General features: G+C 39.3%; 1 protein-coding gene across 1 annotated transcript in view; it reads right to left on the reverse strand.

Annotated features, from left to right (window-relative positions):
- Window positions 1-7,722, reverse strand: part of LOC309552826 (uncharacterized protein) — a gene marked incomplete at both ends in the record, with an annotated part of 253,908 nt that extends 246,186 nt beyond the window's left edge. Inside the window, 2 exons of the mRNA XM_082253736.1 lie at window positions 6,791-6,981; window positions 7,019-7,722. Of these exons, the coding sequence (XP_082109862.1) occupies window positions 6,791-6,981; window positions 7,019-7,722 (895 nt within the window). The remainder of the gene's footprint in view (window positions 1-6,790; window positions 6,982-7,018) is intronic.
- Between the last annotated feature and the right edge of the window lie 7,891 nt (window positions 7,723-15,613).

Raw genomic sequence — 15,613 nt, forward strand, 5'->3', positions numbered from 1 at the left:
TAACATTGACCCAGAGGATCAGGTACAGATATTGGCTGGGAAATTGTCTGGCCGGGCGGCCGATGCGTATCGGGCAGTCCCTAATGCCGACATCCGGGACTACCAGAAAGTTAAGCAGGCGATTTTGACCAGGTATGCCATCACCTCCGAGGCATACCGACTCCAATTCCGGGATCTTAAAAAGCAGGACCAAGATTCCCACACTGAGTTTGCCCATCGGTTGCACAGGGCGGCCACCGGATGGTTAGATGCAACACAAGCCACTTCACGAGAGGATGTTTTGCAATTATTATTGTTGGAGCAGTTTTTCCGGAGACTACCTCAAGAAATGCAGCTCTGGATAAGGGACCGTAAACCTTGCACCCTTCCAGAGGCTGCTAAATTAGCAGATGAGCACCAAGACACTAGACGGGAACAACGACCACCGCCTAGGGTAGTTGCCCAGCAACCCTATCACCGACCAGCAGTTACTGAACCAGCACGCCCACGTTCAGGAGGAGGTAACTGTCAGTACCCCAGGTACCAACCAGGAGCCCATACCCGGTGCCATCTCTGCAACCAAATGGGGCACATACAGAAAGACTGTCCCCAAAATCGGCCTCGTCAGCCCTGGCCGAATCAGGGCTACGCACCAGCACCTCGAGCCGCTGTACACTGTTACCAAGCAGCCGCTGCATTACAACCCCCCACAGCACTCCAAATGGAGGAACCCCTGGGCACCCTACACGAGGTTAACCCCATCCAAGCGGCATCGGACAATCAACAAAACCACCGGCAAGCTGTTCACCTGGAGGGGAGACAACTAGAAGGGTTACGTGACTCTGGGGCTACCATCACATTGGTCCGGAATCACCTTATTGCATCCAGACAACTCACTGGGGATTCTGTAGCTGTGCGAGTAGCTGGGGGAGCCATTTTCAAAGTTCCCACTGCGAAAGTACACCTGAATTGGGGAGCTGGGTCAGGGAATGTGGAGGTGGGCATGATGCAGGATTTACCCGCAGATGTTATTTTGGGCAACGACCTGGGGGAGCTGACTTCAGCTTTTGTTCCCCAATCTACCATCCACGAAGTTTATTCAGTTGTTACCCAGCAGCAGGCTCGCACCACAGGACCACTACTACCACAGACGGGGCGAAACTCCTCCAAACACCAGACACCCAGATACCCGTCCCGCAGTGGGGTACAGTGCCACAGGTGCAAGCAGTTTGGGCACTATCGACGAGACTGTACCCATAGCAGGAACCAAGCTGCATGGATCCGACCAGGGTCACCCCCTTCAGCACGGACAACGGTCCCCTACTATCCCACAGAGGTTTCCCCAGTTGTACCCAGGTTCAAACACACAGAGGAGCAATGGGGTACCCTTCATGAAGCTAACCCGGTGCAAGCTGCCACGGAGAACCAACAGCATCATCTACAATCGGTCCAGTTAAATGGAAGGCCCGCTCAAGGTCTCCGAGACACGGGAGCCACTCTCACCTTGGTCAAGCGACACCTGGTTCCAGATGCCGCCCGAACCGGAGGCTCAGCAGTGGTACGGATGGCAGGGGGAGCAGTACACCGACTACCCACTGCGAGAGTCCACTTGAATTGGGGTGCCGGGGCAGGTCTGATTGATGTGGGGTTGATACGGGAGCTCCCCACCGACATCTTACTGGGGAACGATCTAGGCCAGTTGCCCTCAGCGATCCTGCCAGTCCAGATCCCCGGCCAATATCCTGGAGACCTACTGGCCTTCTGAGGTCCAGACGCTTCAATGTTTGGATTAAGAACAGTATTGAGCCCGGTTGTTGCACTGGAGTTTGGTGGTACAACCTTATGACTTTACTATTCACTACCTCCCCGGAAAACAGAATGGCAATGCTGACGGTTATCTCGACAAACTGAACTGGAAAAATTATCTGTGAGTATTCCCCGGACATCCCCAAGCCGATCCGTTATGGATCAGACTGTGTATGCCGGCTTGGTTCTGGGGGGAGCATTGTGACAAACATCGCCACTTACAGAGTATTCTGTCAGGAATGATTGTACAACTGTATTATGTGTGTATTGTATGTGTAAACGTAACCCGAGCAGTACCTGTAGGATTTTGTATTGTGTTAGCTGCTGGCTCATGAATGTGTATTGGAAACCCCTGCTGTCCCTCTGTGGAGACCCCGTGTGGCAAACACAGCCACTGGATATTGTCCTATTGTTTGTCTGGCAGAGTAAGGTATTATGGGATGTGTAAAATAGTATAGATAGCTACCAGGTAATTGGTTACCATAATCCCGTCATAAATTGAAAGAGAAACCCCCTTAGGTTTGTGGGACTTTAAGGGTAACAGTAAAGGCTCTCATAAGAGAAGTTTTAACGTGAAGTAATTATAAAATTATTTATTTTGTAAGGTTGTGGTTGTAACAGACAATCATCATAAACTGTACATGTTTAAGTCATAGAATCGAAAAAGCATGAATGATACAATACAGTTGTAGGTACATAGCAGAGTCCAACGCGTTTCAAACTGTTTGTTTTAGTACATAAATCTTCCTCAGGGAGTCTGCATATGTTCCTGAAATACATGGTCAAATGTAAGTTCCAAGAAACAGAATATATATAAACATTTTACAGTGAAAAGTTTTTTATACATGTAAAAAGTATTATTAGCATCTGCGACCACATGTTGCCCTTAAAGAGGTCCTGGAAAGCCTCTTGCTAGTCCAGGATACTCCTAGAGAGGAAACCTACTCCCAAAGATTGAAAAGGAAAAGGGAAAAGGGGGGAAGGGGGAAGAAGAGGAAAGGGGAGGGGACAGAAAGAAAAGGGAGGGAAAGGGGGGGAAAAAGAAAAAGAAAAAGAAAAGAAAAAGGGGAAGGATGAAAAGACCCCTTGTGTTAAAAAGACATACCTGCAAAACAGTAGAGCCCAAAAGAAGGTTCCCCTTCGGGGGGATTTAAACTCCCATGCGTTGAGAGCTAGAGTCAGGTATAAAGATTTATTTTGTATCTGAAACAGTGAGTATATTTACAACTGTCAGAGATCCAGGGTTAATGTAAGTATGTATATAAACATTATTACAGAAAATATTCATGTAAAATTCACCTGTTATGATGATTTTCATGTAGACATATAAAGAGGGGAAAAAAGAGAAAACGAAACCAGGAAAAATAGGGAAAAAAGGGAAAAAAGCTAATTTTTCCCAGGAAAATATTATCTTCCGATGTATATATCTCTTGGATTTATTGAAGTGGGACCCTATCAGGGGAAAAGGAGATATATATTTTCAGCTTTGGTAGATCAAGATAATGTATATATTATATTAAGTAATGTGATTAAAATAGCTCTTACCTCACTAATTTATTGGAGGGTGTGGGGTATCCCATCAGTTTCCAGGGGTTTTGGGGAGACCTATATCTTCCCAATGGGAATATAAGTCCTTGCCTGAAAGGTATAGGACAGGGATAATGTGCCTATATAGGTATACATTTTGCATATCTTATTATTAGTTAAAAGTAGGTATTCCACCTGAGACGATCATACCGTTCTGATTGAAGCCTGTCGTCACCGTATCCAATGAGGACAGCAACATATCATCCTATGAGATATAGGATGTGATCTAAAATTACTCGTCCTATGGATCCTGATAGTCACATAGAGAGAAAAATAAGATAAAACCCTCTTGTAATAAGTTGCCATAATAGTTAAGAAAAGAGTTTTTAGTTATATAGGTCTCCTCCAGAGTACTCACTGTTATGTATGGATATCGGAGCGATAGGCGTTCGGTGTTGCATCGGAGAGATAGCTCTCCGTTCTGGCTCTCGGCGTCCCCTTAAGTACCCAAGTGTCCAGAGTCTCGTGGTGATTCCCGCGGGAGCTTTGTAAATAGTTACGTCATATCCGTCTTTTACCACCGGAAGTTCCCCGGACTGGCGGTGACATCACATCCGCCCAAATCAAAGGCTCCGACGTGTGTCATTTCCGCCTGAAATGCCCGGAGATTATTCCGCTGGACTGGCGGTGACGTCATATCCGCCCTTTTCTCTAATAGACTCCGCTAATATGTCCGCCTAAGTTGTAGCGGTATAGTCATGCGGTAGATACATAGAGGGGGGATAATTTTAATTAGATTTAATTTTTAATTGAAAGTGAAATAAACTTGTGAATGGGATAAATAATACCTATCTATATTGTGTATAGAGACTGCTAGTGGACACTTGTTTTAAAGAAAGGGGAAATCTGTAGAAGATAACGCCCCAGGCACGGGTGATGCGTATATCCCCTGGAAAAGATTGACCAGGGGTTTTTTCAATCTTTGGGAGTAGGTTTCCTCTCTAGGAGTATCCTGGACTAGCAAGAGGCTTTCCAGGACCTCTTTAAGGGCAACATGTGGTCGCAGATGCTAATAATACTTTTTACATGTATAAAAAAACTTTTCACTGTAAAATGTTTATATATATTCTGTTTCTTGGAACTTACATTTGACCATGTATTTCAGGAACATATGCAGACTCCCTGAGGAAGATTTATGTACTAAAACAAACAGTTTGAAACGCGTTGGACTCTGCTATGTACCTACAACTGTATTGTATCATTCATGCTTTTTCGATTCTATGACTTAAACATGTACAGTTTATGATGATTGTCTGTTACAACCACAACCTTACAAAATAAATAATTTTATAATTACTTCACGTTAAAACTTCTCTTATGAGAGCCTTTACTGTTACCCTTAAAGTCCCACAAACCTAAGGGGGTTTCTCTTTCAAGGTATTATGGGATGTTCAGTTTTGTGTGTGGAATGTCTCGAAGAGGGAGGGGTTTTGGCTGAGTGTAATCCCTGTGTTTTTTCAATAAACAAGGCAGTCTAGTGTTGACCTTCAAGCCATGTGTCTGCTGGTTATTATAGGGTTGTTAATATTATACGCTACCAGGATTATTGTATGCTCTGCCTGACTACCAGTGGAGATATCGTGGATTGTACGGTTACTCCGCTACACATGCGATCTCGCAAGCCACACAAATGTGAACCGGCACTTAGACGGTTTTTACCTGTACAGGTGTCAGCTTTAGAAGATGTCCTTTACACTCATATTATATTTATTTTGGTACATAAACTATATAACCAAAAGTATTGGGACACCTGCCTTTACATGCACATAAACTTTAATGGCATCCCAGTTTTAGTACATAGGGTTCAATATTAAGTTGGCCCACTCTTTGCAGCTATAACAGCTTCAACTTCCAGAAGTTTGTAAGGTCAGGCACTGATGTTGGACGAGAAGACCTGGCCTGCAGTCAATGCTCCAATTCATCCCAAAGGTGTTCTATCAGGTTGAGGTCAGGACTCTGTGCAGGCCAGTCAAGTTCCTCCACCCCAAAGTCATCTATGTCTTTATGGACCTTGCTTTGAGCAGTCATGTTGGAACAGGAAGGGGCCATCCCCAAACTGTTCCCACAAAGTTGGGAGCATGAAATTGTTCAAAATGTCTTGGTATGCTGAGGCCTTAAGAGTTCCATTCACTGGAACTAAGGGGCCCAGCCCAACCCCTGAAAGAAAACCCACACCCCAATCCCCCTCCACCAAATGATTTGGACCAGTGCACAAAGTAAGGTCAATAAAGACATGGATGAGCGAGTTTGGGGTGGAGGAACTTGACTGGCCTGCACAGAGTCCTTTGCATTCCATTACACACCTATTATATTTATTTTGGTACATATTTACTTAACCTTTAGGGGTCCTTTAGGACCACACTGCACATTGATGTGAATAGGTGGCAATGCAACAAAATTTCTGAAAAAAAACTTGCACCATTTTTGGTAATGTAACACACCACAACACACGGTAGTGCAATACATATGTTGTGATGCACTGCAGCACATGTGCATTGAAGTTGTGTTGCCCTAGTTCACTAAGGTGGCATATGATTTGTGCCAATAACACATGTCTTAAAATGTGCCTTACTGCAATCCACCGCACTGAAAATGTGTGAATGGGCCATTAAGGTTAGTATATGTGATGAGGTTATTTCATAGTTATATGTGCTTTAGGCTTTATTATCAACTGCTTTATAGCACTTCTCATGAAGATTACACATTTTTAGAAAATAACACTTGAAGCAACTTTTCTACATCCTAAAGCCTTTCAAACTAACTGCAATTAAATACAAAAGCTGTCAAATAATTCAAAATCTTTTATGGTATAGCAATCTCTCTACATACAAGTATAATGAATGGTTTACAAGTATATATATGGAAATATTTACATGTTATGCTCCCCTTTCATCTACAGTATGTACATCCTGCTAAACATAACAGAGGAATAGTGCCGTAACACTAAATGGGGGATCAGGGTGTTGGCATATAACAAAGATGTGAATATGGATCACCCACTTGAGAAATATATTTTTCATTCATTTTGTAGGAAGCAGAAGCAGATCCTCAAAACAAAGAAAATGTAAATATAAAAAGTCACCATGACAAAGGAATTTTAATTTACTGTACATTTTCTAACTCTATACTGTGATGTTGTTTTCTCTTGTTTTAGCTAGATGTTATAATCTGATTTACTATATACGGCTTCAAATGGTTTTAGATTTGATTAGTCTCTCTTGCTAAAGGGAACCCACTGAGAAAGCGTAAAGTTAATGTTGCATTTTGACGTCATACAACATCCATCCCCGGATCGATGAGTGGCTAGCATTTTCCTTTCTTGTAAAACACTTGTCACATTCAAAACATCTAAATAGTTTTTCTCCTGTGTGAATCCTCTGGTGTCAAGTAGGATGTTTCTTTTGTTTAAAACACTCACCACATTTCAAACATTTAAATGGTTTTTCTCCTGTGTGAACCCTCTGGTGTACAGCAAGAACTCTCATTTCTGCAAAGCTCTTGTCACATTCTGAACATCTATACGGCTTCTCTCCTGTGTGAATCTTTTGGTGTAGTTTAAGATGAGCATGTTGCACAAAGCATTTTTCACATTCTGAATGTGTGAATCTTCTGGTGTTGCAAAAGATTAGATGTTTTATTAAAGCACTGGTCACATTCTGAGCACATAAATGGCTTTTCTCCTGTGTGAGTTTTTTGGTGTTCCTGAAGATGATTTTTTCTGGCAAAACATTTGTCACATTCTGAACATTGGAATGACTTCTCTCCTGTGTGAATTATTTGGTGTTTAACAAGATTTGACTTTGAATAGAAACAGCTGTCACATTCTGTGCATTTAAATACATTTTCTCTTTGGTGAATCTTCGTCTGGTGGTAAGAAAGAAGTGACGAATGTGAGAAGCTCTCATTACATTCTGAACAACTATATGGTTTCTCTCCTGTGTGAATCCTCTGATGTCTAGTAAGACTTCCATTTGATGAGAAACATTTGTCACATTCTGAACATTGGAATGGCTTCTCCCCTGTGTGAATCCTTTGGTGAGCAATAAGATGTGACTTTAAATAGAAACACTTGTCACATTCTGTGCATTTAAATGAATTTTCTCTTTGGTGAATCTTCCTCTGGTGGTAAGAAAGAAGTGCCGATTGTGAGAAGCTCTCAGTACATTCTGAACATCTATGTGGTTTCTCTCCTGTGTGAATCCTTTGATGTCTAGTAAGACTTGACTTTGATGAGAAACACTTGTCACATTCTGAGCATTGAAATGGCTTTTCTCCTGTGTGGTTCCTCACATGTAAAACAAAAGGCCCCTTTCTTGAGAAATATTTGTCACATTCTGTACATTTAAACATGTTTTCCCCGTGTGAATCTTTTTCTGGAAGCAAATATGTCTTCTTCGAAAAGTGCTTGTAAAATTCTGTACCTTGAAATGTATTTTCTTCTGTGTTAATTCTATTAATTAATGAGCTTTGCTGAAGAATTTCTTATGGGTCATAAGATTGACTTCTCATTGGTCATAAGGTCTATGGATGATATCTGTATAGAATTATAAAAATAAATTGTTAATAAAAAAAAAAAATGTTGAAGAAAGATTAATTTTAACTTGAGAATAATGTTCTGGAATTTTGGACTAGAATTGATTGTTTTCCAATAATCACATTTGAAATGGTGGATAAATGTTTTGCTTGTTTGTATTAAACATTATTATGCTGGGTTTTGGAACCCAGGATCCAAGGCTGACTGTTGTTTGCACCTCAAAGCTAAAAATAAGTTGCACTGAAAGTAATCTACAAATAAATTATAAAACGTTTAACCCTCTAGCTTACCTCAACACTAAATAATCTCCCATCCTTGAAATTAAACCTCTATTTTAAATTATGCCTGGACACATTATTTCCCCTAATTATCCCTAATCTAGGTCAATAAATTAAGTTCAAAAGCATCTTACATGTACAGTACATCTAAACCAAGTCGCCTGCTAATCTTCTACCCAGAATATCCCTGTATTTACAGAGATATTCCAACCTAAAATGCAAAAAGCGTAAAGATCCTGTCTCTGATGGACCTTAACGTATCTACAAATACAGATTGTTGTCCCCATTTACTCAATGCAGACTAAGTGAGGTTTATGTACTAGGTAATGCTTTACAGACTGCCATCGTCCTTTCATATTTAAGCAAAAATATATATTTTTTTTTTATTGTTCTTGCACATGATTATTTTTTATAAAATACATTTTTACCAAATTATTTTTAATAAAGCTAAGGAAATATTATCTTGAAAAGTGAAAATTCCCTTGCAAAGTAAACAATCTATTTGCCTTTAGCAAAGCCACCCTGTGTGTGCAGTATGTGTTTAATTTGCCATAGAAAATCCAACACGGAGTCTCCTATCATCGCTACTTCATTTTAAAAAGTAAACTGTGCTCCTTTTTTACACTAATAATATTTAAAGGATAAGTTCACCTTCATGAACATGTTATATGTTCCACCTGTTTTTAGGGTGAAATATGTAGCATGTTCCCGCTCCTGCAGCAGCTCCCCGTACTGCTTATCACTGGTGAAATGCTTTCTAGGCTCATAAAAAATAAATTGTAAATACACTTTTTTTTACCTGCAAAAAGATGCGCATTTAAAAAAAAAAAGTTTAAACAAGTGAACTTAACCTTTAACAAGTATCTGAAGGAGATTGCAATATATCTATCTTCCTTTCTATCTATATATATATATATATATATATATATATATATATAATGATTTGGCCAGGCTGACTAAAAACAAAATGTTTGATTTTATTTTACTACACAATGGCATCAAAATTACAAAATGTAATGTAAATAAATGTAAAACAAAAACAGTTCAGTGCAAGTTAAACAAAAATACAAGAAATAAGAATATAAATTATAAAAAATATCTAGACGCTTATAGAAGCCTGTGTGCCTCACCATGTGCTTCTTGCCAGCTTTCTGCAATGTGTGTTTGAGCCTAATGGGCCCAAAGGAAATGATGTATCTTCGGCTCAAAGAATGCACCTGTCTAAGTATATCATAGCATAGAGTCAGAGGTGGGGGACTTGAGTCACATGACTTGACTTAAGTCAGACTTAAGTCACCAGTTTGAGGACTTGAGACTTGCTTGACTAAAATTAATAAAAGACTCGACTTGACTTTGACTTGGTATTCATGACTTGAGACTTGACTTTGACTTGAGACATATGACTAGAAATGACTATTTTTTAAGTTATTAAATATTTGCATTTTCTCAAGATGTGTTAAAGCAAAATTAATGTGCCTGTTATGTTTCTGACACCGTCACTTAAAACACCTCAGTGTGTTCTGATTTTTAGGACACTGGCTGTTTAACAATGGAAATATTTAACATGTTTTTAGTGACTGTGGTGTTGAAACATGACCAGATGAAGGATTTTGAGCTGTTTGGGCATTCAAAGTGTTTCTTTAATATGCCAAGAAAAAAGCATGAAGCAGTTTTGTTAATGTTGAAAATAAAACAAAACCTTTCCTGACCACTGACTTTTAACTGATGTAAAGGTGAAAATTGGGGTAGATCAGTATTTTGACTTGATTTGTGACTTGACCAAAATAAATGACTTGACTTGACTTGCTTGACTTCTAGCAGGGACTTGACTTGACTTGCTTGCTTTTCACCACAGTAAATTGGGACTTGCTTGAGACTTGAAGGTTAAGACTTGAGACTTGCTTGTGACTTGCACATGTGTGACTTACTCCCATGTCTCCATGCTTCCTTGCATATGTCTTTGTGAGTGTGTGTCCATGACTGTATGGATGAATGTCCCGTCATCTCTTAAGATAGCTTTTTATGTTACATGTGAACATCATCATTATTTCAAAAGCTGAAAGCTTTGTATGGCAAACATTAACAATGTTTACTTTAGCTATTTTCCTCATGGGAGGGGGGAAATGAGCTTGAAATACCTATAAAAGGTAATCTACTGTAGGTATTCTGATTGACAAGAACACATGTAACACTCTATTCATGTCCTCACAGGTCAAACGTCATGTCAGACTGTCGACATACAGCCAAGGGTCTCATGAACATTGCTGGATCGGAGGAGGGCTCAGGTAAGGATTAGTGGAGGGCGATGCACAGAGAAGGTTTTTTACCTTTATTCACAAAATGCATGAAGGTAAAAACCTTCAGCCTTTAGAAACACTTTAAGATTATTAGGTGTATTTGTTGACATGCACATCAATTTTAACCACTTGAGTCTCAGCTGCCATTTTCAAGCATTTCTGGGATAGTGACTATTCATCTCAGGGTCAGTTTAAAACCGTGTCTTTAGGGTCTCATGTGAGCAATTCATGCCACTTGTGCTGGAACCACCGTCTATGACAGCAGCAATCCCCCGCTAAGCCCAGTAGTTGTATCAAACATCTCCTGTGCTTCCAATGCTTCTATGGACCACTCCATAAGAGAATGCTGTAGAAGCAAATTTAAGCACAATACTTCTATGTTAGGTAAAGCAATTTATCACTCATATAGTGATCTGGTGCTGGCTGATTGTGTCAAGTGCTCAAACAGGTGAAAGCAATGTGATTCAAGTTTTTAGCAATCACAAATCTGTGAAACTCTCACTATTGTGCCAATTTGTGCCCTCATCAACCCGAATTAATAACATCCTATTATTACATTACCATTTTATGCATACTATTTTTCAAAGCTCTCATAAAGTACCATGTCCAACCTTACTTTGAACTTTGGCATTCTGCTATTTTCCATAAAATAATAATAATGTGATATATTTAAATCAGCAGACTTTGTTGATTTTATTTTGAGTTAAATATATGGTGTTGCAAAAAAAAAAAAAAAAAAAAAAAACATAAACATTACATTGGAAAAAATTACAGGAACATTTGTATTTATTTATTTTATTTATGTCATTATAAAATGATGGTATATGGATATAAATATATCTGATGGTAAAAACCCATAAATGCGTATAGATGCACAAATGTAAAATGTAATATTTGGGTGTCACACAAATAAGAAATGTATCAAAAGACAGCAAAATTATCAAGATGAAATGGTCACAAACATATTTTAAAGAGTTAATACTTTTCAGTTTTTATACGAAAAAATACAAATGTTATGCTATTTTGTTGTATAGAAATTCCTCATTTAGAAAACAAAATAGAAATCCTACTATGTAAAGTATATTCTGTATAATTTCTGATTGCATCAGTTGCTTGGATTTTTTGAAACCCAGCAGAAAAAAAGTGCTGCAATGTACTCTACCTGCTGACACCATAGATCACGGTTCAATGGTCATAGATAAACACATACAAACATCTAAACCATACAAGTGTACAATTACAAAAAATGTACCCACCTGGTATAAAGTAGTATAGGATTCCTTAGTAGCTTCTTTAGTAGTTCCCTTAACCAGCAGTTCTTGTAAGTGACTGAGCCCAGCCTCACCTTTTATTTATATTACCATCATTCAGTAACATGTGCTCACTTTCCATTGGTTAAAAAGGTGTGATCTACTTCACAAAAGGCATCTTCACAATCTACATAGATAGTTTCAGCTTCTCTTTGTTTCAGCTCTCCATGGCAGTCACAGCCCGGACAAGTTCATTAACATTCTAATATGTGGAGGGAAGATTATAGGAGGGAACATTCATTGAAAATGAATGGCAGTTGTCTCCTATCATTAGCATAAACAACAGGTGACACTATACATATATTATCAATGACAAAAGAGACTGGAGATGGTAAAGCAATGTTTTGTGATCCTCAATAAGATTCAATCACATGATCCCATGAGCTGTGTAACCATACTATTCTGTCTCTGCAGATAAATGTCTACTTAGGCCGCCATGTGTAATGCTAAATTTATATTTAACTTTAATATCAAACTATAAGTTTGGTTAAAACAACATTAAAATATAATTCACAGAGGAACTGCCTGCAGAGAAATTAAATTAATACAAGTTAGTCAATGGAGGGTGAATCCTGGTAGTAAAATCTGGCAATTTTTAGAGCCAATAGGAAAACTACTGTAAAAAGGGCAATAGTTAGCTGGGTATGGCCATGGGGTACATGTACCAATCCAGAAAAAAATACTGTACAGTCGGGTGAGGGTCTTTTTCTGTGTATCATGGGTAACAAAATAAAAATACAGAAATCATTTAGGCTCCATTCACACCTGGGCGTTTTCAGCTCCAAAAACGCTCAAAAAAAACGTTTCCAAAACTCCCAACAAGTAAAACCCCATTCATTTAAATGGCCCCTGTTCACATCTGAGCGTTTTAACGCCTGAAGCAAAACGCCCAACGCTCAAAAAAAGTACATGAGCTTCTTTTTGGGCAGATTACAGGCGTTTTCCATTGGTCTCTATTCAATCTAAAAACACCTGCACAAAAAACGCCTGTAAAACGCCTGCAAAAACGCCTGAAAAAAACGCCTGAAACAAAAACGTCCAGGTGTGAATGGAGCCTTAAGTAACATGCTTGTGAGATGCTTTAAAGCTGTATGTGGTGTTACAAAACAGTACACAACGACAGCATACAATGGAAGTGAATATTTGGCTGTAGAACTGATTTTTTTTTCTTTTACAATCAGCTTACCTTACCTATTACAGCACCTCAATCTGAATCATTTCTATTTTTAAAAAAAAGTATTTTTTTTCAGGTGGTTTTAGTAGTAACATGTTTATTCATCAAGCGATAAAAGACCCACTTTGTCCGACAGATAGAAATTTCCCTGTAGTCTGTTGAAGCTGCTCCTGTTCGCCTTGATACAAAAATGTCCTGTCACCAAATAATGCGCCTTTTCCAGCAATGCAGCACACCATAACTCATGCCAGTGCACTGCGGTACCATTCAATGTTTGTTAACGTGCATTGTAGTAACATGTACCTTAAAGTGTGCCTTACCGCAATCCACTGTACTGAAAAGGTGTGAGTGGGCGCTTATTGTTAGTATGTGTGCTGCAGTTATCTCAGAAATATATGTGCTTTTGGTTTTATTATCAAGTGGTTCGTAACACTTCCCATGAACATTACACCCATTTAGGGGTAACATTCAAAACAACATTTCTACATTTTATATTTCTACAGTCACATTTCTAAAATTACTTTTCTATATCCTATAAAATCTTTTTTAAAGATGACTAGAATTAAAAACAAAAAACATGTCAAGTACTTCAATATGTTTCATAATGTGGAATTCTCTAAAGTATTTCTTATAAAGTATAATGAGTGGTGTTTTATATATATATATATATATATATATATATATATATATATATATATATATATATATATATATATATAGTATTTTACAAAATATTTACATGTTATGCTCTCCTTTCACCTACAGTATCTCACAAAAGTGAGTACACACCTCACATTTTTGTAAATAATTTATTATATCATTTCATGTGGCAACACTGAAGAAATTACACTTTGCTACAATGTAAAGTAGTGAGTGTACAGCTTATATAACAGTGTAAATTTGCTGTCCCCTCAAAATAACTCAACACACAGCCATTAATGTCTAAACTGCTGGCAACCAAAGTGAGTACACCCCTAAGTGAAAATGTCCTAATTGGGCCCAATTAGCCATTTTTCTCTCCCCGGTGTTATGTGACTTGTTAGTGTTACAAGGTCTCAGGTGTGAATGGGGAGCAGGTGTGTTAACCACTTACCGCAAAGTGACGTAGGGCTACGTGGGCAAACTTTGCGGGGTTATACCGGGATGATGCCTCTAGCTAGAGGCACCATCCCGGTACCGTGGTTTAGAGCCGACGGTTGGCTTTCCGTCGGTAACGACCGATGCGGCTCGGGAGCCGCTCAATTGTTACCCGGGTGAGCGGGAGGGGATGTCCCCCCCTCCCGCCGCCTTCTGTGACTTTGCCAGGGCCTCCCATCCCACCAGGAGACCCGAGCACCCAGCCAGCACGTCCGCAGGCTGGATGGAGTCCCGATCTAAGCCAGAAGCGGCTTAGATTGGGTCTCCGATGAAGTAACCCGGAGGCGGCGTCCATGACGTCACTTCCGGGTTACTCTGCTGCAAAAGGCGGCAGATTTAAAAAAATGACTGTATTCAAAAATGCCGTTTGTGGCGTTTTGAATACATGGAAGTGCAGTGGAGGGGTCTACGGTCTTTTAGACCCTCGATCCCTCCATAAAGAGTACCTGTCACTGCATATTGGTGTCACAAGGGATGTTTACATTGCTTGTAACAGCAATAAAAATGATCAGATTTTTTTTTTTTTTTTTTTTTAAAAAACCTGTAATAAAGTTAAAAAAAAAAAATAAATAGGAAAAAAATTTTTTTTAGCCGCAACGTCACCGTTAGCTCGCGCGCAAAAGAAAACATAGACGGAAGTCGAGCCGCGAATTAAATCGCTGTTCAAACCACACATGTGAGGTATCGCCGCGATCGCCAGAGCATGAGCAATAATTTAAAAAAAAATAGCTACACTCTAACTCTAAACTGGTAACCGTTAAAAAATTTGAAAGCCTCGCCTACTGAAATTTCTATTGACCGTAGTTTGTCAAAATTCCACGGGTGTGCTCAATTTTAAACCGTAACATGTTGGGTATCTATTTACTCGGCATGACATCATCTTTCACAATATAGAAAAAAAAATGGGCTAACTTTACTGTTTAGTATTTTTTAAATGCAGTGAAATGTGATTTTTCGTAATTTTTCCAAAAAAATTGCGTTTTAAAGACTGCTGCGCAAATACCGCGTGACAAAAAGTATTGCAATGACCGACATTTTATTCTCCAGAGTCTTTGCTAAAAAAAATATATATAATGTTTGGGGGTTCTAAGTAGTTTTCTTGGAAAAAATACTGATTTTAACTTGTAAACAAAAAGTGTCTGAAATAGGGCTGGGGCTTAAGTGGGTAAAATTGGTTTTATCGCTTTCACTCTCTCATACTGGTCACTGGAAATACAACATTGCATCCCATGGCAAAGAACTCTCTGAGGATTTGAAAAAAAGAATTGTTGCTCTACATATAGATGGCCTAGGCTATAGGAAGATTGCCAAGACCCTGAAACTGAGCTGCAGCATGGTGGCCAAGACCATACAGCGGTTTAACAGGACAGGTTCCACTCAGAACAGGCCTCGCCATGGTCAACCAAAGAAGTTGAGTGCACATGCTCAGCATCATATCCAGAGGTTGTTTTTGGAAAATAGACGTATAAGTGGTGCCAGCATTACTGCAGAGGTTGAAGGGGTGGGGGGTA

Source organism: Pelophylax lessonae (assembly GCF_965119305.1).
Source record: "Pelophylax lessonae genome assembly, chromosome: 4".
NCBI classification, from domain to species: Eukaryota; Metazoa; Chordata; class Amphibia; order Anura; family Ranidae; genus Pelophylax; species Pelophylax lessonae.